Source organism: Agelaius tricolor, unplaced genomic scaffold (genome assembly GCF_023055355.1).
Source record: "Agelaius tricolor isolate 1412-34295 unplaced genomic scaffold, bAgeTri1.0.p SCAF_9, whole genome shotgun sequence".
NCBI lineage: Eukaryota > Metazoa > Chordata > Aves > Passeriformes > Icteridae > Agelaius > Agelaius tricolor.
This window is the reverse complement of record NW_027269269.1, coordinates 20057198-20081894: the sequence shown is the minus strand read 5'-3', so window position 1 is coordinate 20081894 and position 24697 is coordinate 20057198. Positions and strand designations below refer to the sequence as shown.

Genomic DNA, 24697 nt, shown 5'->3' with positions numbered 1-24697 from the left:
TGCTTAAGCTACTGACTGTTATGAGATGAGTGTTCCTCAGCTCCCTTGTCTGAGAGCTCTCACACTTCATAGGAGGAAAAGTATATTTACTGGAGGAGTATTGATCCTGACTTCTCCACATCCCAAATAAGCATCTGCAAGGTCAAACTGAAGAGTCATCCTCCGGGGATTTTTGGTGCAACCAATAACAAAATATTTATACAGAGGGGAACAGTTTTAAGGGAAGAAATTTTCCCACATTACTTTACCAGTTTGGCCACTGCCTCACTGCCTCACCCACGCTTGTAGGCTGGGATGTCTCATCCCCTGCCTGATTACTAACAGGACTGCTGGAATAAATGTGGCATGGAAGAACAGTTCTAATTCTGCAGCAGCAGGTTTTCTGTATGAACTCCTTTTGTTCTTATTCTTAGGCAAAGCATGCCCTGTTCATAATCTCTCCCTCCCCTTTTCTCAATACTCCTTGTTCTCCTGTGCCCCTTCTATCCAGCTATTCTGTCAGTGTCCCCTCTGATACTGTTTTCACAAAGCAGCAGCTTATGTAATAAGTTACTGACACTTTTGGCTACTCCTAGTCTATCTTTGATCTCTGTTTGTTTTGGGAGATCAGTGTAATGGGGAGGTATTTTTCTTTACTTTAGTGCTGTTAGTTATGCTCTGAAGCCTGAAAAGACTAGATGCTTTCATCTAAATTTGCATTCATTTTGAGAGACACTGCAGAAACCCGTGGAATTTTCTACTGCATGTAACACAGGAATAATGCCAGTGAAATGATAACTTAACTGTTTGTACACTATATTGTTTTTCATCAGCTGCAAGAAGGGTTTGGTTGGGACCCCTTCACCCACCTCTTCTCTGACTACCAGAAAATGTCCACGATCCCAAAAGACAACACTTCTAAGATGAACTTGTGGGCACAGAAGTTTTCTCAGCAGGTGAATAAGAATTTGGCTCCATTCTTTACAGCCTGGGGATGGCCTATCAAGAAAGAGCTGTCTGTGGAACTGTCCTCTCTACCCAGCTGGGAGCAGGATCCAATGAGATCCTACAGACCGTAAAGGAAAACTACCTAAATCTTGGTTTTTATACTAGCTATGGCCTATCTTTATCTCCATGTGTATCTACTTGATAGCTCATTATGTGCTTGGATTTATGCTGGATTCTTCAGCTTCTTGCTGTCAGTGGAGGCCAGCCCCAACAGAGATTCAACAGGGATCAGCAGATCAGCAACCACCTAAGCTATCTTCTGAAGGGTTAAATAATCAGTGAGCTTTGTTCCAGGTGCTTCACCTCAGGAAGAATGTAATTCTGAGTTGATTTAGTTCCTACAGAACCTTTCTCCGATGAAGTGGAAGTTTTCTGGGTGGAGCAGTCCCTGGACCAGTTTCAAGGACTTTACCATGGGAATAGAGATCTTTAAAGCAAATAGTAACCTCCACAGCATTGTATTCTTAATATAATCTCAGTAACATGAGATTTTCACAATTACTTTTGTTACCCTAAAATCCCTAATTTTTAATTCCTCTTGTTACGCAGAATTTCACAGCGCCTGTTGTGAAAGTGGCCTTATAATGCATATATACAGGCTATATAATGCATAATTGATACTGAAATGCTGTAGATTTCTCCCTACATTCTATGACTGTGTGACCCAGCGTCCATCTTTATGTGAACAAGTCAATTATAAGTTCTAGCTATCATTCAGCCATAGCCTGACAGCAAGATACATGCCAATGAAGAGGAGAGAGTGGAAGCAGGGAGGTGACTTGATTGTAGTCAGTAAAGGTTTAGCTCACGGACTCATCCAAGGTTAAAATACAGGCACTGACCTGACAGCCTGAGGGAGAAGGGAGAAGGAAGACGACAGTTCATCAAGACAGAGGACCAGCCTTTTCAAGGTGCAACAAAAATTCATGTTACTCCCAGCTCTTTCATAATTGCTCAGCTATTATGGGTTTTGGCAAGCATGTTAATGCTTAGCCTAAAAGCCTAAAAGCTCACTAGTCCCAGCCTATTCTTTATGTATCAGTAATAAATAAAAAATACCAGTGTAGACTCGCAGGTTTTATATGTGATCCTATTTTCATGTCTCCATGCCCAGTAAAAAAAAGGCCTAAATAGAAATGACCTAAATAGAAGTGGCCTTGGTGGTAAAGTTGTTCAAAGTTGAAAAAAACCACCATGGAAGTCTCTAGTCTGTGGTGTGGCCTCATATATATCATAGTGCCAAAGGAGGGCACATTTGGTCAGATATCAGTCACAATTAAAGAGGCTGTGCAACCTCCTTTCTTCAGGCTTGGTAAGTGGTCCCAAAACCAAACTGTAGCAGGGGAGTAAAGAGGCATTTCTGCATTTATGGCTTAACCATATTTTCCTGATTTTCTGGGGGTTTTCTTTTTGTGGTCATGTGTATAGAAAATGTCAAAATTATGTAATGTCCTAGCAAAGTCTTTGCATTAAGCTTCCCATTTCTTAGCCCAGAAAGTATATTGATAAGACCTTCAATTAGGGATTAATCTCTTTCTCATGTTCTCATATAAGCATGTCTGAGACACCTTTAAAGTGGCTTGATACTAAAAACTGATTATCATCGGCTTGCAGCAGCAGCAGACATGGGGTCACCAAAGATGACTGAAGCCCTTGTCAGCATCCCAGGATCTCCCTGTGATTCAGTAAAACACAGTTACATCCAGTTTAATTTATTGTTTCTGAGGCCATGCAAATTTATTGTTTCTGAGGCCATGGGTTTGTTTACCTGTGGTGATTGTCCTCTTTCTTCACATTTAAAAGTTCTTTTCAATTTGCTGCCTTTTTTCACCTGAATGCTGGATTGGGGGGGCTGACATCTCTGCCTGGTTCTGAACCATCTGTCAGCAGCAGCCCCCTGGGCTGAGCTGGCCACTAGAACGTCATCCTGGCAGTACCAGCTGCTGGTGTACACCACATGGACAGCCCAGAGAGGCTGCTTCCCATCTGCATCAAGATGATGGATGCAATTGCCAGGCCAGAAACCATCCCAGAAACTTTTCCAAGGCCAGAAAGGATGGTGGCAGATGTCCAGATATCTCATGGCAAGTATAATAACTAGGACATTTTGTCTGTATCTGTGATGGATATTTGTAAGGGAAGTACACAAGGCAGTAACGCTATCACAAGGCTATGCAGATCCTCAAATCAGCAGATCAATTCCACCACATCCAAGAAGACTGCTGGAGAGAGTAAGAATCTTCTGTGAATGTCAAGAGCTTGTATGCAAAAGTAGCATATTCTGCTGCTGAATTTGACATGTGAGACCCAGTGAAGGGAGGCTGGCCACCAAATGACGTGTACCATGTCACATTGATCTTGTTGCTGTGGGAGTGAATTTATGCTAATTGCAGCAGAAAGAAGGGAAGCACAGGTAGCTGGTTTAGGCAGGACAAAGGAGATTTTACACATAGGCAGCCTGCTGTGTAATGAGACCCTGGTGTTAGCAGGCATAGGATTGCTTCCATTAGTGGGGAAGTGAGGGCAGTAGTAAGGGGGAAGAGTTGGTTGTAAGCAGCATTTTGCTGTCATTGAAGAAATCTGCTGTTTAAAGACAATTCACAAGGCCAGTGTAACTGAAGTTTGTTATGGGTGATGAAGAGGCTCCTAAAGGCCAAATCTCAGTATTATTTTCAATTAATCTTTGTTCAAGTACTGCACTTTTCTCAGTAGGATCGGCAGGTTCTTTCAGCTCTACTTGAATGCAGCACTAGAGGTGTTTTGTACCACTTGAATTGAAAAATTCATCAGCTGCCCAGGCCACTACTCAATAATTCACAGCAGCTTGACTTGTGGTATATCTGCTGTCAGCCAAGTAGAACTGATTCAAGAGAGGCTGGCCCAAGTGTAAACAGTGTGGCACACCAGCCAGAGCTGGTGGATGCCCCATCCCTGGCAACATTCAAGATCAGGTTGGATGGGACTCTGAGCAACCTGATCTGAGGAAGATGTTCCTGCTCAATGCAGGGGAGTTGGACTAGATGACACTGAAGGTCCCTTTCAACCCAAACGATTCCATGAAAAGTGGGTGCTGTGTTTCCATACTGCATTTGCTTCTCCAAGCATGTCTTTCTGTCAGAAGGATTTTTATTAATCAGTCATTACATCTGGCCTCATATGGCTCTGAATCCAACAGTAAAGTTGTGATCTGTCAGTGGCTCTGCAACAATTGTGTTGAGATTACATATCAGTTGTTTCTGGATTGATTTACATGGCTCCTTCTCATAAGATAACCTATATCACCTATAACCTATAAGATAACCTATAATCTCATAAGATAAAAAGATTTGCACAGACACTGCAGATCCTGTGCACAGATCCAGGCAGCACTACTTGGCCTCTGGTGGAACCCAACATATAAAACTCTTCCTGCTTCTCTCTGCTAAAACAAGGGGAGTGTAGCACCACTTCAAAGATGTGAATGGCTCTGTATCCCTCCCGCACTACTTTGGAGCTATGAGGAACCAGTTCAGCCTGTTGAATTGTCCTTGAAGGAAAAAGAACCAAAGACATTGAAATCCTATGAAGAGCTACTGGAACATGACTTTTAAAGCTGGTTATGGTTGTCAGCAATACTGAGGAGCTCATGGAAGATGTTAAAGAGTACAATAAGTTTGTCTTTTCTGAAAAAAAAGAGGCTTTTTACAAACAGCATGAAAACAAGCAAAATTGGAACCAAAGTTATGACAAATACAGTGAAGAAGTAATGGTGGCCATCAGCAGTAAATTCTACCCAAAGCTCAAGTGAGCTGCGAAATATTCCATATTTCCATAATATTCAATAATAAAGAGCTACTTTACTAAAACAAACTGACAAGAATCTGCCTTTCCCCCACAAAAACAACAAAATAAACTGAATCCCAGTTCCAAATTTGCTTTGTGGTACAACAGACACTGTGAGGGCACAGTGGAGGTGGCTGCTCCCTGAGGGTTGGTGGCCAGGAGCCAGCTGCAGTAACAGAGCCAGCAGGACAGCTAGGGACCAGCCACAACACCTGAGTGAGGCAAGCAGGGCACACCTGGCACAGCATCCAGGGTCTAGATTGCTAGGCAAGTCTCCAGGGATGAGGAATGTCTGAGGTCAAGCATGGAAATCAGTCCTCAGGTCAGTGTTGGGTCCAGTGATGGTGACCAAGGTCAGACATATTCCAGTGGTTGCCAGGCAGGCCCATTGTGATGAGGCACATCTGAAATCAAGTGAGGAAGTCAGACCATGGATCTGCAGGTAAATTAAGCTTGTGACACATTTATAAATTTATTCTTTTAATCCAGGGAAGCTTGTTTCCTTTCCTCACTTCCTGCAAGCATTTGATCCCTACCCCAGATCATCTTGTCTGTTAACTCTTAGTCTCCAGCACTGGGTACCTGTGCCAGCTCACAGGATTCCACAAATCAACACGAGTCAGTCCTGATCTGTCTCCAAGTAGCAAACTCCATCAGGAGGACCAGAGCTTCAGGGAAAAGTTTTTGAAGCAGTCCTCAGAAAATGTGCTTGCTTCGAGTCATTTGTGATCACAGCACAGTGCAAGGCTCATTGGTCTGTGGAGTGCATTGGTTTGAGATATAATAGTGAACCACAGCCTTTGGGCAGTAGCAAAGATGACTTCTGATCACTGGAAATTGTTACTTTTCTTTCTCTTTTTCTTTTCTCCCTAATACTACATCCGAGCTGGTCTTTCAGTGTTGTGGTGCAATACTCCACTCAGTAGCAACCAAGATTAATTGAAAGTACAAACATCAACTGTGTGGAGTCTCTAGGCAGGGGGCCTGCATTTTGAGCTCTGAGAAGAGTCTTATGTATTGTAAGTATGAAGAGACATTTAAAATATGCATACTTATAAGCATGGAGAGGTGCGTTGATATTTTTTATCAGTCTTGTTTTGAACACTTGTAACAGTTGGGAAAAACAAAGTAGAGATCAAGCCTGTGAGCACAGTTCTGCCCTTCAGGATGAAGAGCACTTACATAAGTACTTGATTTTTGGTTTTGTATGAATAGTAGACAGATGAGTTTGTTGAATAATCTGATGTTGTTTAAGGGCTGCTTTGGTTCTTCAGTAGGCATTTAAAATTTTGGGGGTAGCTACACTTAAAAAAAAAAAAGAAAAATGCCCTGTGAAAAGACCAATAACTGAATGTAATACAAGATTTTGTTAAGAATGCAGGAAGAATAATTCTAAACTTCCATGCATGTTTTTAGTACTGTGTCACTTGTGATTCAGAGTTGCAAGAGGCCTTTGGATGGGAAGCCTTCACCAAGATATTTTCTGAACACCAAAATATGACTGAGCTCCCAGATGGTGATGACTCAAAAATGAATCTGCAGGCAGAAACCTTTTCATGTCTGGTCAGGAGGAATTTGACTCATTTCTTTAAGGCCTGGGGATATCCAGTCTAGGCAAACCCTTCCCAGCAGCTGGCTGTTTCTTTCCCCATCTGGTCAGATGATCCCATGAAGCAATATATCTCCTAAGCAGGTTTTGACTCATGAAAATGTAACTCTCTGTCCTAAAGCCAGTGCTCTGCAGTAGTTTTAACTGGTGTCTGAATGGGGTGGTGTTCTAATGAATCTGAGAAGTGTCTCTGCATTGTATATGTGATAGAAGAGTTTGTTCTTGGTTTCCTCCCAAATCTGTCTTTTTCTGTGTGGGTCCCACTACTTCCTTCCCCAACAGAAGTAATTTTAACCACAGAAGGGGAAGCATTGGCTCTCTTATTACCAATGAAACCAATCAACCCCTTTCTATTTTTTACTTTCTTTGTTTCCTTATTCCCAAAGTGTTCTCTGTTCCAGACTTATTCTGATTTCAGGTATGCAAAGTTTCTTAATTATAATCATTCCAAGAAGAGTTGGAATGGGGGAAAATGTCACTTTAAAAGCAGAGACACGTTAGGAGATAATAAAGCTGGAAATAAATGGAAGAACTCAGGTGAAATTATGGCAATAGCCATGAAAAATGAGGATGATCTTTTAGAGGAAAACCTTTACAGACTGCACAGGAGAGGCCTTGATGTGTATTTAATTGTTCTGAAAGAGGTTGCCTTCATGCTCTGCTTTCAGAGTTGGCAGAGTTGGCAATTATGTAGTGAGAAACAGCTGCTTTAGCTCATGTCAGAAGCAAAAGAATGTTCAGGCAGTGAACTTTACCTCCTTGATCCTTAGCTAGAGTAAATTTGCAGACATCTAATGCATGTAAAATTGTGGCAACTCAGTCTGCGTGAGAATCTAAGACAGCAGGTGCCTCACGTAGGAGGATTGAATGTCATGGGAGGAACACAGCACTGGAGTGTGTTTACAGCAGTCTGTTTTGATCTCCAGTCTAAACAACCAGATCCATGTCCAGAGCACTGAATTTCCCCTATGTTAAAACATGGACTGTAGCACAAGTCAATTTTTATGGTGCATTTTGAGATCCTGAGCAAAGCAATTCCTTGTCTTAAGGCTGTGTTTTCTCTTTCTAGTGAATGTTACAGAATTCTTACCTTGCTGTAGAGCCATTGATGCACCACAAGAGGCTGCAGTGACAGAGTCAGAGGCACTGTGCATCTCCTCCTGATCTCATGAATGTAGATCACAGCGACACTGAGAGGGTGCAGGTGATTTGCTGTGAGCAGGAGATGGTGCTGAAGTGCTGGACCTCATGATCAGCTGAGGCATTTCCAGGAAACCTGCAGATTGTCCAAAAGTCTGTCAAGATAAATGATTTATAATTAAGCAGCAGGATGTGAAAAAGCTTGCTTAGGTATGTAAACTGATTCCATATAAAGTAAAAAAAGTGTTTTTATTCCCTTGTAAACAGGTAGAGACATAAAGGCTAAAATCATAGGATTTGTCTTAGACAACTTGAGATAAAAGATAACCAGCATGAACTGGACAAGTGAAGAACTGGGGGTTGTGGATCTCTTGGATAACATGAACCCTGCAAGGCCAACAGTACCTGAATTAGTACTAGTACCTTACACAAGACTGCTTGGGAAATCATTTCAGAAACACTAAATTTTAAAAGACAGAACAGACATATGTTCAGTGCAAGAACTTCTTTAAATGCCATTTCTCTCTTTTATTTCTCCCAAACAACATTGTATGCTCTTCATCTGTGGTCTAGCAAGAAAAGGTAAAAGGAACAAATTAAAAAGGAAAAAAAAAAAGGAATAAAGGGAGAAACAGTATGAGAGACAGCAGGAGAGCAAAGAAAATAAAGAAGTGGAGAAATAAATGTTGTGAGGGAATATGAAAGCATCTGAGGTAGGATAAAACAGAGAAAGAGAAGGAGTAGAGGTGTAATTCTCTGCTTTGTCTAAAAAAAGAAAAGACACACTTGAAGGAAAATTTAAATCCTTATAAAAGATAGTGTCTGCCAAGAAAAACACATACATTTCACTTTATTTCATCACTTGGCTTGGCAAGGATAATGATTTATTAGAGAAAGTTGGGTGTATCCTATAAAGGAAGACTCAGCTGTCAGAGCTAAACATAAAGCATGCTCAGTGTACAGATGTAATTAATAAGTCTGACCATAAGAATCAACACTGGGTGTCCTTCTAACATGGGTCTAATTATGTTTTTCCAGCTGAAGACAGCATCTCAAAGACTGGGCATCATGAGCTTTTTGGAGGAAAACCAGAAGCTAGCTCAGGTTTGAATCACAAGAGAATTTTGCTGCAGCAGTCAGAGTACCTTCACTCGATGGTGTGTGTATTCTCAGAAATGAATATCACTGTGGCTCCTTTCCTCAGACCCAAGTTCTTTTCCAAAGCAAAAGTTAATGTGACAAGGAGTGGTAAGCATCCAGGTCTTGTTCTGAGAGGCAGCTGGGATGTGGCCAAGATGTCCACCTGAAAGCAAGTACTGCAGGTGTCATAATAAAGAATGCTATTCTGATAAACTTTTTGTCCTTCCCACCCAAGCCCTGAGTTCAGTATGCAGTTTCAGTATGCAGGAATGTCCTTCTGAAGCTTTCTGAAAGTGCTGCACCTGTCTGTTGTCATCCCTACCTCTTCCTGTGCCATCTGCTACCTCCTGAATCAAGACAAACTTGAGGGGTAAAGACTGATTTTTATCTGTTTGAGATAGGCACCTCCATCAGCCAAATCCATATTGAAGAGGGGATCAGGAAGATCCCTTCAACAATTCTGTAGGCAAACCCAGCATCATCTCCCAAGATCCCTCTTTTGTCATGACATTTCAAGAAAAACTTTGTTTTCCAAATGTGGGGCAGGGAGACTGTCTCTAGCAAGGTACGTGCATTTTCTTGCAAACCAATCTCCTGGTGTGGGTTTTGCTCTGCCCCATCAACCTCCCAGGAACCAGAACTGCAGTGCCCCTAAAACCACTTGTAAAACATTGGTCACTCTCTGCGTGTCTTATCTGCCTCCTTTTCTTCCTCAAAACCCTGTTGCTGCATAAGTTGCAGAACTGAGCTGGGGGAAATCGAGAAGTCCATTGCAATGTTTGAGTTCATGGTCATGTTGGACAAAAAATAAGTTTTCTCCATTGTAAAGGATCCAGCAACTTTAGAAACTAGGAGGCAAACACTTTGCAAGAGCCAAGCTTTTGGTCCAGTGGCTAAACAAGAAACCTGGAAAATACACTTCTTCAGGCAGAAATGACAAAAATTTGTACTCACATTTCTGATGGGGAAAAAAAAATCACCCAGAACTGATTTTTCAGGTTGTATTTTTAGTCCCAAACTAGAAACTCCCAGCTCCTCAAAGAATATAGATATCATTGATGAAAGGGAGGAACATACAGACTGGAGTTTGGGAAATTTTAGGGAAGCAGAAGACTTGCTCAAGACTTGCTCAAGACTTCTGTGTATCTGATTTGCAGTGATGCCTCTGATAGGGGTCTTCCACCCTTCTCTCTGATTAGAATTTTCTCCTTAGGGGACTCTGGCTTTTTTCTTTCTTGTTACATTTCATTGCTTTCTCTCCCCTTCATTGCCATGCCTCATCCTGCCACAGCTCAGCAGAATCTCCAACATCCATCGTCTTTTCTGCTACATCCTGGGCAAACTGCCTGGCACTGAACACTACGCAGCCTGCTCTGTTTCTGTCTTCACAAATGATTCTCCAAAGTGTTCAGGACCTTCCCCACATACTCTACAGATGAACATTACATTGTTCCTGCTCCCAGCCGGTCCAGCACACTCAGAAAAATTCTTATCTACGGGTGCTGAACACACTGAAAAGTTAAAATCTCTGTGTTGGGAGGCTGGACTGTGGGAATCATGTCACACATCCTCATGCAAAGAGCAGAATAACATTTAATAAATTAAAATTTATTATTAATTTTTTTAAACTAATCAACACACAATGTGCTGAAGGAGAAGGAAACACTAAAGCCATGAATAATTTTTCCCTTCAGAGGAGGGACAAGGATACTCCACTGAATGCTCTTCTTTCAAATTCTGCTCCACTGATTTGAAGAACAAATATCCTGTCATGAAACAGTGATGGCCTTTTCCACATCATTGAGATATTGTCTGGACCAGGAGTCAAGGAAAGTGATGGAGAATTAGGACCCTTGTTTCTGAAGGAGGAAGAGTAGAAAGGTTCACAGTGGGTCCTTGACATCAGCCTGAGCTATTTCATCCAGGACTGATCTCCAGCTTGTAGAGGGATGAAGGGACAGAGGCTGGGAACTGAGGTACTTCGAAGATTGGATTTTATGTCCTTTCTCAGAGAAGTTTGACTGCCTGTTCACAAATTCGATAGCAGCTTGTGATGCAAAGGACATTATTCCAGTTACTGTAAGTGTTGGGGTCTGTGTTTCCCTTGACATGAATTGCAGCACATTTTTCTGCAAAGAGTAAATTGGGCTCCCCAGGCTTCCAAAACCTGTAAAAGAAAGTTCCTTTATTGGAAATGCACTAGCATGACAGTGGATGTGGAGTCACTTCAAACACTTGTGGAAGAGAAAAGGAAAGTCACTGTGACAGAAATCAGGAGCCATAGTTTTGAATAGAAATTTATGCAAGTTTTCTGACTTACAGAGCAGCTGAAGACAGAAACCCCACTCTGACAAATACCTGCCTTACACAATGTATTGGTCACTTGGACTGAGGGCATGAATTTCAGGGCTCTCCTCACTCCACCAGGATACTCACGTGGCTGTTCTCTCATATGGAGTCTTGTCCACCCACTGCCACTTCCCATTTTTGTAAGCAGCTAAGCCTATGTAGTATTTTGTTTCATAGATGCTAGTAGCTTTTTCTTTTGTCAAGTTGAAGAGGAACTCCTGGAAAAAAAGCACAATGTCCATGAGAGGGGCAGGACTGAGCACGAGGAGAGGCATCAGGAATCCCCATGATGTGGGGCTGGTGGCAGATGGGGCTGGTGCTGCAGAGATGCAGACAGGACCTTCCCCCTCCCCTGCAGGACAAGGAGGGGCTCTGAGTCCCCTCCAGGGCCCAGCACTGTGGCTCTGCCTGCTGGGTGCCTCTCTCAGCCCTGTGCACTTACCTGCTCTGCCTTGCTGGTGATCACCACCAGCTGGGAGCCCATCCCAGTGCAGTTCTGTGCACTCTCAGCCCATGACATTGTGTCAGGGGACAGGAAATAGCAGCTTCCTTGAAACCTTCTCCAGCCCTTTGGGCAACACATCCAGCCATCCACTATGGGGAAAAAAAGTCCTGCTTTTGAACAAGAAGTGCTGTCCTTCATGGCTGTGAGTTCAATGTAGGGTCCCAGGTGTTAGGAGTGGGGTTTGAAGCCAATGCCTGGACAGAGATAAATGCTCTCTTCTGCTCTCCACAAGTAAAGCTGCCAGCAGCCTGACAGCTCCTGTCACAAGGCCCCTGCCTGAAGGGGCCTCTTCCCTTTCTCTCTCTGTCCTGCCATGTCCATGCAACCTCTCTTTGGTGAGAGACGTGGTTTCTGCCTTACCCTTCTTGAGGAAGCAAGATGAGAAGTAGTTGGCTTGTGCTTTTCTAGAAACACTTCCATCAGAGAAGAGCTGTCCAAGCTCTCAGCTCATGCAGATTCAGAGCCTGCTCTGACAGCCTTGCTGCCACCACAGGCATTTCCTTACACAGCCAGTTTATCCAAGAGACCTGCCTTATGCCCAGAGATTCAAACGGTGGATTAAAATCCACAGATATGTTCTCACAAAGATCAAGGCTGCATGAGAAGGGATCTCTGACCTGAGTCTGAGAACTTGCACTACCAGCATTCCAGCACTCCATATTACCAACACTTCATGTGTGACTGCAGCTCAGCTCCCCAGCTATTCTGAGCTAAACATCCTCCTCCCTCCTCTGTCCCTCACACTGACCATCATGCTTGTGTGAACAGGCAGTGAGCCAGCACAGGAAGTGGAGCTGGATTGAACCAGCCAGTATAAACACTTGCATCTAGATCAGTCAACTAGACTTGCAATAGAGGGATTGTGTGAGGGGAAGAGTAGGAAGGTTGGTCAAATGCAGGTATGGAATGACCCACCCTCTTTCACTGACCTGGAGCATGTTTTCATAGAAACATGCTAAAGAGTGTCTTCTTACCTCAATTCCCCACATTCCTTCCTTCAAACAATCCACTTGTGACTGACAGTAATATTCCCCACCTCGAAGGTTGAGGGGAAACCAAACAAAATGTTGATGAAGTCCTTTTGTTACTTATGAGGCTCTCAGCATCACTCACCTTTCTCTGCGGAACTGCTGGGGACACAGCACCACTCTGTAGAGTTCTGGAGGAGAATCTTGTAATGGCCAGAGCTCCCATCAAGTAGAGCCACTAAGAAGAAAGCAAAGCAAAGTACTGTTGTCATCCTTTTCATCTTGTGCATGAGCAACCTGTGCTATCCTCTAACTTCTGCTTTGAAGCCCCAACACAGACTCTGTTTAGTAACAAGCTATGAAGTCTGGATTGAGCAATGAAGTGAGAAGAGCAGGCCACTTCTCCCACTACCAGTCATTCCTTCCCTCAGAAGAGCTTCTCTCATCTCAGGTGTCTGAAAGACTCACTTGCCCAGCTGACAAACCCGGATTAGAAATCCTCTGAGGAAGGGGTGAGGAAAAGGACACAGAAGTAATGGGATAAGCCAATAAGACTGGAGAAGCCTGTTTTGGTGAAAGGCATTTGCCTGCCTGGAAGAGGGACTAGGATATGGGCTGACACCTGAAAAAAAGCAGTCACTTGAGCCCTTCATCCCAAGGGAATTAAGACACCCTGGAACTCACCAAGGCAGAGGCACAAGGTTCCAATGGCAGCTTTGATTGAAAGGGCAAAAATAAGGAAGACCCAGATGTTCAGCCAGGAGCAGCCTCTCTCTTCTGCTGGGGCTGAAAAACACAAAGCAAGAGTGAGCATGTCCCAGCCCAGAGTTAGGAGCAGGATAACCCAGGGGGGGTCTGTTCCCCTGCACCCTGCTGGTCCCTTGTTCCAAGGACTGGGGAGCCCCACAGGTGCTGGAGGCAGGCCCTGCTGCCTGTCCCAACAGAGGCTCAGAGCCACAGAGTACAGGAGCACAGGGGCTGCCCTGGGGCCGCTTTTTTATTTCCCTGTTTATCACAAGATCGGCCTGGATTCTGCCCAGACCTCACTCTCCCTTTGTCCTGTCAGACCTCCTTTCTCCTCAACACATCTTCCATGTTGCCTTCCATTACCCCTGTCTGTCCCTGAGCGCTCTTTGTTGATCTCCCTCCTCTTCCTCTCTCTTTAGAGCTTCTTTCTGTCACTCCCTGCATTTTGCCTCTGTCCCATGAGCCCCTTTCTGCAGAGGCACAGTCCCCCAAAGGAGTGACTGCCCAGCTCAGGGTGTGCACAGGCAGACACACAGAGGGATGGTTTCCACAGGGGAAAAGGCACTTGGGAGCTCTCTCTTGGGGAGCCCTGGCTGGGTTGTCCTTGGAGACAGCAGAGATGGGGGCAGGGACCTGTGCTCAGAGTGATGCAGAGAGCTTTGCAGGGCAATGACAGAAGGACAGCCCCCTTCAGCCCCATTGTTTACAGACACAGCACTGAAGGGAATAGCAGGGCACACTCTGGCTGCACTTCCATTTCCCCTGGCTCTAGGAAAAGGTCATTCTGCCAGCCTGGCCACTGCCCACTTCCCTCATCTGTTGCTTTGCTCTTGCCCTAAGCCCCATCTCCTGGTAGGAGATCCGGCCACCGCACCATGCCCAGGATCCAGCCCAGCCCTGCCTTTCCCCAAATCCTGTGGCAGGAGGACAGAAAGGAAGGAAGCTTTGGGGGTTACCTGCACTTCCAGGACTGACTCTCCCTGGGCCATTCATCATCTCTGCAGGAGGATCACTCTTCTCCAAGGGTCCCTGTTACCAGTGTGGGCACAAACAGCCTTCCTCCTGCACAGGGCACCTCCCACACGGATGTACCCCACAGCACATGGAGACTGGGGAATTTTCATCATTTCCCTGCCAGGACATTTCACAAGAAGGTTATTGCAAAACCCAAAGTCACGAAGACAAAGGAAAACAGATGAAGTGGAGCATCACTGCAGCTCACACAATCTCCCTTTGCCCAGCCTCAGGCACTTGCACAGGTCATCCATGGCCTTCCCTCTCTGCTGCCTGCTCTCTCCTGCTGAGGGTCCATGTGTGTGACAATACATACACGGGCAGGTGTATTTGGCATTGGCTAGCAAAGAGTTAAACCCACTGAGCACAGCCTGCAAAAGGGAAGCAAAAATGAGAGGAAAGCAGATCTGTGACTGAGTCTGGGCAGTGACCATTGGCATCCTGAGCTCAGAAGCCCTGAGCACAACAGAGAACTTGTGACACTGTTTTGGTCTAATTGCATTGGAAGGGAGGCTGGGGCTTTGAGGAAAGGGGTTCAGGATGACCTGGCATTGTGGGGCAGAAGGATCACTTGGCAGTGCCAGAGTCCATGTGCATGACAGATCATGAAGTCTCACTTGGTTGTGACTGCAAACGCTGCAGACATACGTGGAACAGGCTGAGATGTTCCATCAGCTGGTTTCTCCTGTGGAGAGGAATGCATGGGTGCAGAGACACAGGAATAGGAGAGCTCACAGCAACAGCACAGGCATTTCAGCTGAGGCATCACAAGATCAGGGCACAGAACTGGTTACTGTTTAGCTGCTGGTCATGTTCTTCTTTATCAGCAGTGGTTTGGGTCAAAAGCCCCCTCACATTGTTGCAGCTATTGAACTCTCACAGCTGTCTGCATTCACACTCCCATTTCTATCACTTGCTGCTGTCCAGGCCATCTGACCAACATGAAGTGGGATGGGTAAGGCTGGACAGCATTCCAAGTCCAAGGAACAGCAAGAGTGCTCCTGTTCAGAAATGAACTTGGTGGAGGACATTCTCTCTTTCTCAGTGGTTCATGGCCATTCCTCCAGAAATGGGAGTATGAATGCAGACAGCTGTGTGAATTCAATAGCTGCAACTATGTGAGGGCCCATTTACCCTAAGCCTGGGCATTAGGGAAAGGCTTCTGAGGCACAGAAGAAACAGTCTGAAAACAAAGTTGAGATGAAGGAAGAACATTGTAAGAGAGAGAGAAGAGAGAAGTGGGAAGGAAGTGGCCATGGAGCCCAGGGTGCTCTGCAGCTTGGCCACCTCTGTGTGTAAGAAGCTCCCTGGCAGCTGAGTGCTGTGGGTGATGGCACTGATGGCACTGAGGGCTGCAGCAGGCACAGATGCACAGTTCTGCAGTGTGACAATGTGACCCTGTGCTTTCACCTGTGCTTCACAGGCTGCTGGGAGAGCTGTGGATACTCAGGAACCCCTCATCTCCAGCAGGAAGTGTGTGGGACCAGGGGAAGGCCTGCTCCCACAAAGGGGATGTGTTCTTGCAGCTGCCCTTCCTGCATGGCTGGTGGGAGGCTGGAGGTTCCACAAGTCTTGTGAATGTGTTTTTCTGTGGGGTGAGAGCTTGTGAACACGGCTTACATAGAGATGTTTAGAAATGTAGGCTCTGACCCCGCCTGCAGCCTGTTGTGCACAAAAATGACAGAATCAGGGGATGTCTTCTACAGAGAGCTCAGGCTTGTCCTCACTTGGAAGCAGTTCTGTGCCCTGATCTTGTGATGCCTCAGCTGAAATGCCTGTGCTGTTGCTGTGAGCTCTCCTATTCCTGTGTCTCTGCACCCATGCATTCCTCTCCACAGGAGAAACCAGCTGATGGAACAAGAGCAAAAGCTGTGTTTCCATCTCAGTCCATTCAGAGGACATTGGGATCCAGCAGGGATCCTTTATCCTTAGGGATGTCCTTAGGACTATGAGGCTGCTGGACTTAAATCCAGATACCCTTGAGAACTGCTAGAAAGAACACGTAGGCCTCCAGCTTTTAAAGTCATAAGCAAATCAAAATTCCTGATCTGTCATGCAAAGGGACTCCAGCACGATCCAGTGCTCCTTTCTGTCCTCCAGCCCTTCAAAGACAGGGCATATTGAACGCCACTGCCCAAAGCTCCATCCATATTTCTAAAGGAATTAGTTAAAATCTTGGTCTTGGAAAATTCTCTCTTGTGCTCAGGATGCCAATGGTCACTGCCCAGACTCAGTCACAGATCTGCTTTCCTCTCATTTTTGCTTCCCTTTTGCAGGCTGTGCTCAGTGGGTTTAACCCTTTGCTAGCCAATGCCAAATACACCTGCCCGTGTATGTATTGTCACACACATGGACCCTCAGCAGGAGAGAGCAGGCAGCAGAGAGGGAAGGCCATGGATGACCTGTGCAAGTGCCTGAGGCTGGGCAAAGGGAGATTGTGTGAGCTGCAGTGATGCTCCACTTCATCTGTTTTCCCTTGCCTTCATGAGATTCTGTGTTGCAATGATTCTTGTGTGAAATGCCCTGGCAGGGTAATGATGGAAGTTCCCCAATCTCATGTGCTGTGGGTACACCCAGGATATTGGTTTTTCAGCACATCAGTTTAGAGCCTGTGCAGGCCCCTCACCCATGTGGGAGGTGCCCTGTGCAGGAGGAAGGCTGTTTGTGCCCACACTGGTAACAGGGACCCTTGGAGAAGAGTGATCCTCCTGCAGAGATGATGAATGGCCCAGGGAGAGTCAGTCCTGGAAGTGCAGGTAACCCCCAAAGCTTCCTTCCTTTCTGTCCTCCTGCCACAGGACTTGGGGAAAGGCAGGGCTGGGCTGGATCCTGGGCATGGTGCGGTGGCCGGATCTCCTACCAGGAGATGGGGCTTAGGGCAAGAGCAAAGCAACAGATGAGGGAAGTGAGCAGTGGCCAGGCTGGCAGAATGACCTTTTCCTAGAGCCAGGGGAAATGGAAGTGCAGCCAGAGTGTGCCCTGCTATTCCCTTCAGTGCTGTGTCTGTAAACAATGGGGCTGAAGGGGCCTGTCCTCCTGTCATTGCCCTGCAAAGCTCTCTGCATCACTCTGAGCACAGGTCCCTGCCCCCATCTCTGCTGTCTCCAAGGACAACCCAGCCAGGGCTCCCCAAGAGAGAGCTCCCAAGTGCCTTTTCCCCTGTGGAAACCATCCCTCTGTGTGTCTGCCTGTGCACACCCTGAGCTGGGCAGTCACTCCTTTGGGGGACTGTGCCTCTGCAGAAAGGGGCTCATGGGACAGAGGCAAAATGCAGGGAGTGACAGAAAGAAGCTCTAAAGAGAGAGGAAGAGGAGGGAGATCCACAAAGAGCGTTCAGGGACAGACAGGGGTAATGGAAGGCAACATGGAAGATGTGTTGAGGAGAAAGGAAGTCTGACAGGACAAAGGGAGAGTGAGGTCTGGGCAGAATCCAGGCCGATCTTGTGATAAACAGGGAAATAAAAAAGCGGCCCCAGGGCAGCCCCTGTGCTCCTGTACTCTGTGGCTCTGAGCCTCTGTTGGGACAGGCAGCAGGGCCTGCCTCCAGCACCTGTGGGGCTCCCCAGTCCTTGGAACAAGGGACCAGCAGGGTGCAGGGGAACAGACCCCCCCTGGGTTATCCTGCTCCTAACTCTGGGCTGGGACATGCTCACTCTTGCTTTGTGTTTTTCAGCCCCAGCAGAAGAGAGAGGCTGCTCCTGGCTGAACATCTGGGTCTTCCTTATTTTTGCCCTTTCAATCAAAGCTGCCATTGGAACCTTGTGCCTCTGCCTTGGTGAGTTCCAGGGTGTCTTAATTCCCTTGGGATGAAGGGCTCAAGTGACTGCACTTGGTCAGGTGGGAAAGCCACATCCTAGTGCCTCTGCCAGAAGGAAAACTGCCTGTGGCAGAAGGTAGAAAACACCCCCTGCCAGACAGTGATCATTTTTGATCCTTACAGAGATGAACAGCTCCACAGCAGGTCAGATCCCTCAGCTGAACAAAACCAGAAGTCATCTCTCTTCTCATCCTTTATAGTTGTGTAGGGATAAGGTCACCTTTATTGGCCATGGGGGTGCTCAGCCAGGCATTGCCCTTGCCCATCTCCTCTGAGCCTTCCTCCATTACAACAATTCACTGATCAGCCACAGGAGCCACCAGGATTCTTCTGCTCATCAGTGAAAATAGTTCTAAATTAAAGGATCAATGAAAATAGGCATCTGGATTGCTGAGCACACCCTGATCAGCTCCTAATCCATACTCCTGATGAGTGTCTGAGTTCCTAGGAAGTCCTTGGAACTGTGGCTGTGGCCTGTCACCAAGAGTGCATTATTCCCCACAAAGTGGAGCTAGTAAGTCCTAGGGGTTTGTGCTGCACCCTGGTTTCAGCAGCTCCAGCTGTAAGTGATTCCCTTCACCTGCACTGTGTGTTGCTGATGGAGCAGGCCCAGCTGAGGGTGACTCCCCCAGGTGCCTGTTGCTGTGTAGCTGAGGAAGAGACCGAGGGTGACAAGGAGAGGCTGCTTTGTAGGCTGGCAGCTGGGCTGTGGCTGTGTGCATGGCACAGGGGCTGTGGCTGGGAGGGCTCCCTCCTGCCGCGTGTGTGGCCTGTGCCCAGCGGGATGAGCCTCCAGGGGTCCCTCTGCCGTCTGACTTGGCAGACACCGGGCTCTTTCTGGCTGGGAAGGCAGCTGTGCCACTGGTGTGGGCCAGGAGAGGTGACAGCTGGGACCATGCTTGCTGGGGAAATGGTGGGAGGAGAGTCCAGGGGCCAGAGATGCTGTGTGAGGAGCTGGGAGCAAGGGCTAATCCTGCTGCCTGTGCTGTCCCTTTGCAGTGGTTCCCTTCTGCCACAGCAGTGACCAGCCCTCAGCCCTGCAGCAGCAGTTCTCAGAGTGGGAGTGCGACTCAGCGGTGCCACAAGGCACAGGTCAGTTCTCCCAATGTCCCCTCTTCCTTGGGAGAAGGGCCTCAAGGGGGCTGTGCCAGGGCAGCTCAAGCCACATCTCCAACAGAACTGTGGACAGCCCTGAGATCCCCTTACAAGGATTACCCTGGCTTTGGGTACACAAAGCTCACTGGTCATACCCCAAAGCAATGGGAAAGAATGTCTGTACTATCCCTGGTTATTCAAGCACTTTCTGTCAGGAAAAGGCACTGAGCAGGACATGAGCACTGTCCCTGGAAAACCTGGATCTCTGCAATCACCATCTCTTGTTAGTAGCCTGCACCTCTCTGTCCTCTCCCTGCACAGACCGAGGCTGGATGTGCTGCCCAAAGGGCTGGAGAAGGTTTCAAGGAAGCTGCTATTTCCTGTCCCCTGACACGATGTCATGTGCTGAGAGTGCACAGAACTGCACTGGGATGGGCTCCCAGCTGGTGGTGATCACCAGCAAGGCAGAGCAGGTAAGTGCACAGGGCTGAGAGAGGCACCCAGCAGGCAGAGCCACAGTGCTGGGCCCTGGAGGGGACTCAGAGCCCCTCCTTGTCCTGCAGGGGAGGGGGAAGGTCCTGTCTGCATCTCTGCAGCACCAGCCCCCTCTGCCACCAGCCCCACATCATGGGGATTCCTGATGCCTCTCCTGGTGCTCGGTCCTGCCCCTCTCATGGACATTGCACTCTCTCTCTGATTGCCAGGAATTCCTCTCCGAGCAGATAAGGCAATCTAAAGAACCTAAACCAGAGAATTTCTACATCGGACTGTTTGCAGAGCAGGAGGGCCAGTGGCAGTGGGTGGACAAGACTCCATACAATGCGACAGCAGCGTGAGTGTTTGCAGCGTGTCTGCAGGAAGAGTGTTTGGTGTGACTCCTGGTAGGGAAAGAAAGTAGGAGAGATGTGAGAGCTTCATGTGGTGCATAAAAGGGAGTTGTCACCCCACTGCCTTGTCAGAGATTGCGGTAACCGTGACTTTAAAGTTCCCGCCTGCCAGCAGACGGGGAGGGGGGGGAGGGTGCGCGGTTTCTCGGTTCGGCGCGCGGGAGCCGCTCCGTCGTCAGGGACGCGCCGGCTCGGCGTTCAGCTCTGCCAGAGGCGGACAAAAAGGAACGGGACCACAGACAGGGATGGGAGAGCGTCCCTCCGACCAGGGCCAGTCCAGGTTTTATTCCAGAACGCGGAGTAACACCCAGAGGAAGCCGCCGGACCGAAGGGCGGCGGGGGGAGGGAATACACATGTTATAGGAGAGACGGGAGGGGGAGAGCTCAGACATGCAGCGAATCGGGGCTCATGGTGAGCGCGGGCTTATCAGAGACGGGTGGCCAAGCGAGAGAGCTCAAAGGTGGGACCCCGGTCCCCGGGCCAATAATTCCATGTATAACACTGAAGTTTCTGGATAAAAGGGGGGCATTTGGAGGTGACAGAAAGGCGTGAGTTTCCAGGGTAACTGGTGATTGACAGATAACTGGGAAAGAGCGGGAATTCCAGACAGAACCATCATACAGAAAAAGGGTGTAACAGAACATTCCATCTTAAACCGGGGGAGCATAATAACACAACACAACAAGAGATCAAAGATACAGCAGGAGAGGGCTGTGTAGGACACCCGGTTCACATGGCCCCATCTGTGCTGGGTATTGGTTATGAATTAACTCCCTGTGACATGGAAGTCAACCATGTAGGCATAGAAATAACTTCAACTTGCTGGCAGCAAGAGTCCTTCAAAACCCTGGTGATCAGCCTGGCCTGACCTCCATTCACTGCACTTATGTGAACAAAATGGTGTGTGCTGGAATGCAGGGAAAGAGATGGGGCACAGGGAGAGAGCACCAGCACTGTCCTTGCTGTGCCTTCTTCTGCAGAACAAACTTGCCCTGGAGCCCAGCACGGGCCTCTGCTGGGAGTGAGGTGCATGGGGTGAGTGGTGGTGATCAGTTGCCCTCAGCAGGATGGAGCACAGCCCTGTTGTGCTGGAAGGCTGTTGGAAGGAGGCAGGTTTCCATGTGCCACTGGTGCCAGTGGGATATGGAGTGGGAGGAAGGGCACTGCTTCAGTCCATGAATCAGCATTGGCAATTTCTGTCTCTCGCCTTCAAGTCTTGCATCCCACTGGGGCCTTTTCCTGCAGTGCTTTACAGTGGGCAGTAACAAGCCTGTCTGTGTCCCAGGTTCTGGCGAGAAGGAGAACCAAGTCCAGGCGATGATGAGAACTGCACTGTAATCTACGTGCCTAAAGTGACCCTCAACAACTGGAATAATGTCAAACCAACTAGGAAGCATCATCGAATTTGTGAAGCTGCAGCAGTAATTGTGTGATGGAAATGCCCCTGACCTGAGTAAAGCTGGGAGCTCAGCAGGGAGCTGGGAACAGCTCTGGCTGTGCTGGGAAGGGTGGGGAGCTCTGACACATCTTCACTGGGGGCAGTGGGACCACGTGTGTGGAAGTGAAATGAGCTTTGTCCAGCATCCCCAGTGCATGTGGTGGCTCAGGGAACACAGGGAGGCTCAGGCTCACTGGAGCAGCTCCTGTGTTCTTGTGTCCTCTTCTCTCTGAGTGGGTCCAGCAGCCTCTGGCTGAAAAGAGATGGACTTCTCCAGGAGGAAGGCACAGGAATGGAAGGCAGATATCCCGAGATTCAATGTCCTCTGTCTCCTTGAGCTCAGCTGTTTGCTTTTTGTTGAGTCACACACAAAATGTCCTCTAGCTGTACTGGTTTTGCTGAACAAATTCTGAAATCTTAGACAAGAGACAATAGAGTATCTGAGTAATGCAGAAAGGCCCTGTGCTCTGTGTGCTTATCTCTCTTTCCTTTTCCATCTCTAGGCTGCAGGGGTATAATCCACAAATGATGGAATGGTTTGGGGTGGAAGAGACCTTTAAGGATAGTCTAGTTTCAAGTCCCCTGGGCCAGGGGCAGGGACCCCTTCCACTAGACCAGGTTGCTCATATCCCCATCCAGCCTGGCCTTGAACATATTAGAGTTGGGATACATCTCCTAAGGGCAACTGATTCCAGTACCTCACATTGCTAAATATTAGGAAGGAAGCACTGTTCCTCCCTAATATTTAATCAGAACCTCCCTCTGTCAGTCTAAAGGCATTCCCCTTTGTCCTATAACAATGTTCTTGTATAGAAAGTGCCTCTCAGCAAGGTCATTTCCACTGCTGTAGTATTGACACTGGCAGGGATTTGACTTCATTCCACGCGTTACAGTCAATAACACAAGCAGATGTGAACAAGTGTCACAGGCAGCTGTGAGAAAGCAGTTGTCAGCAGAGACTTGTGGTGGTACCAGGAACTGGAGAAGTGCTGTGCTGCAAATATCCTCCCTTCCCTTTCCTGGTGTCCTGGTCCTCTCCAGGTTCCCAGTGCAGATAAGTGTTTCATAAGTGAACTAACTCCTTCTCTGATGCCACTTGCGTTGATGCCCCTTGGTGTCCTGTGGTGGGAACATGACCAGCAATCTCTTGAGGGCCTCCTTGGGCCTGAGATGCTTCTCCCCTGCTTCCATTGCTTTCTTCCCAGTTCCAAGCCTTACCTTTCCTCACAACTCCTACTTAAGCTATTTCTTGGTGCCATTTCTCTCTCTTTGCCTCAGCCTACTCTCATTCCCTGCTGGCTCTGACTACGCCCAGTTCTCTGGCTGTGAGCACAGTACAACTCCCTTCAGCCCTTCTAAGTCACACATCTAGACCCAGAGTCCGTGTGCCTCCCCTGGAGACCCACTGCCAGACAGCTCTTCTGGTTTTGGGACTCTTATGGGGCTCAAGCTCGTCCCTGCAAAGCAGCATTTTACCCACTTGCCTCAGAGTTTATTTGCATGTTGACTGTCTTCTCCGCTGTGCATTTGCATGCATCTGCCTTCCAGGGATGTGTTCTTCTCTGCTTTGAGTTCATTTCTCTAGTTCCCACATCACTGGTCCTCCCAGCTTGTCTCCTGGCCTCCTGGCTTGTCCCTTCTCACATTTTCAGGACAATTTCTGCTCTTTGACTTGTTGTTACTTTTTCCTCCCCATGGGGCTGTGTCTTTGCATTAGTGGAACGAAATAGTCCCTGCTTTGCCTCCTTCTGAACACAGCCTGAAAAACAGGATAGGGAGCAAAAGAAACGCAGTGGGGCTCCACCTCGGTGATCTGACTGTGTCCTCTCACTTCATGGAATGGCTCTCCATCTTCCTTGTGAGTTCTTCCTGCACAGGAGTTCTGGGCTGAGACTTTCTTCCAGAAACATGCAGGAGATGAGCCCTCGTGGAGCCAGCTCCGGCGTGGCCTACCAGGCTGTCATTTCAAGAATGGGTAGTGGTGACAGCACATCCTGCTGGCCCTGCAGGTGAGGGCCTCTCCATGTGCAGCCTAGAAACCATGCCCGGCCGTGCACAGCTTCTCCCAACAGCAGCCTGGGCTGCTGGGCTTGGGTCTGCCCAGAGGGGACCTCCTTATCCAGGTCTTGAGCACCATTCCCACACATTTCTGGCTTTGGCCGTGCAGGATCCCCTTTAGGCCTCCTCTCTGCCATAACTCTTAGCACACAAGCAGGACAAGGAGCACATTGCCTGTCTTCCCTCCTCCACACAAGAGCCAGCCCAGCACAGGAGGCTTAGGCCTGCTGTGGTGCAGCCAGTGAAGGTGCACAGTCCCTGAAGGACAGAGCTGACCAGCAGGTTCCTCTGCTGCCTGTGCACTCCTGGGCTCAGCCTGTGGTGAGCAGCAGCCCCTGCTGCGTCTGGACACGGCCCCCTCACACCCTTGGCTGTAGGAAGAAGGCAGGATTCCATTCATCATGGACTGATGCCCATGGGAACAGGGCAGGAGGAGAACAAGGGTGATTGATCTGGGGAATTTGGGATGAATCAGGATCTGGAAGAGTCTGTCTCCATGTCACTCTCAGCCCTGAGACCCCAGGTCCCAGAGCTCATGCTTCCCTGCAAGATGTGACAAGGCCATGGTGCAGGGTAACACCTCTCCACTTCAGGAGCCCTGGGGAGCTGATTGATGTGAAAGGTGCAGCCTGTCTTGTAATCCTCCAGAAGGCAGCAGGACAGCAGGGCTGGAACAATCTCCCACAGCCACGAGAGCCACTGTCTGCAAATATCTGAAGCCGATGCATAAAATATCTTATGGAGGAAACCTCATCCTGAGGACAATGGGAGACCAGCAGTTACACACAGAGGGTCTTTGAGGTGGGTGTGAATGCTGCAGCCTGCATCCCCACTTGGCTGAGAGGGAATATTGTGTGGAAGACTGATGGGCTCGATGACAACCAGAGGCTTCAGAGGCCAAATAGAGGCGAGTTTGAGCATTTGTTTGCAAGACTCCCTTGGAAGACTCCCACTCTGATGATGTGCTTCTGCATTGATCCCCACCCTGTGGGATCCTGTGTCCTGTCCTTGCTTTCCAAGACATCTGTTCAGCCAATATGTGGGAGCAACTTAGAGAGCCTCTCCAGCCGATTGTGCAGCACCTCCACTCTCACCTGGGCAGCAATAGCAGGACACAGAG

General features: G+C 48.0%; 3 protein-coding genes across 6 annotated transcripts in view; 2 read left to right on the top strand and 1 right to left on the bottom strand.

Annotated features, from left to right (window-relative positions):
* The window catches only part of TCAF2 (TRPM8 channel associated factor 2), a 30502-nt gene extending 21614 nt beyond the window's left edge, over positions 1–8888 (top strand). For 3 of the 4 annotated variants that reach the window (XM_071433018.1, XM_071433017.1, XM_071433016.1), the window contains one exon: positions 813–2058. In XM_071433018.1, the coding sequence (XP_071289119.1) occupies positions 813–1058 (246 nt within the window). In that variant the 3' untranslated portion in view covers positions 1059–2058. Of the gene's footprint in view, positions 1–812; positions 2059–7487; positions 7769–8596 lie in introns of those variants that run through there. The other variant, XM_071433019.1, reaches the window with a different exon arrangement.
* A 1390-nt stretch (positions 8889–10278) lies between these two features.
* On the bottom strand, positions 10279–14263 carry LOC139592784 (C-type lectin domain family 4 member E-like). The gene is made up of 6 exons (XM_071433022.1): positions 14224–14263; positions 13211–13306; positions 12666–12758; positions 11490–11641; positions 11135–11265; positions 10279–10865 (listed from the first exon to the last, which is right to left on the bottom strand). Exons 1-6 carry the CDS (start codon positions 14261–14263, stop codon positions 10706–10708), a joined length of 672 nt encoding a protein of 223 aa, XP_071289123.1. The 3' UTR covers positions 10279–10705.
* A 2721-nt stretch (positions 14264–16984) lies between these two features.
* LOC139592781 (C-type lectin domain family 4 member E-like) lies at positions 16985–24196 on the top strand. The gene is made up of 6 exons (XM_071433015.1): positions 16985–17037; positions 17955–18056; positions 19098–19190; positions 19515–19666; positions 19898–20025; positions 21367–24196. The coding sequence occupies exons 1-6, from the start codon at positions 16998–17000 to the stop codon at positions 21512–21514; spliced, it is 663 nt and encodes a 220-aa protein (XP_071289116.1). The 5' UTR covers positions 16985–16997; the 3' UTR covers positions 21515–24196.
* The last annotated feature ends 501 nt before the right edge of the window (positions 24197–24697 follow it).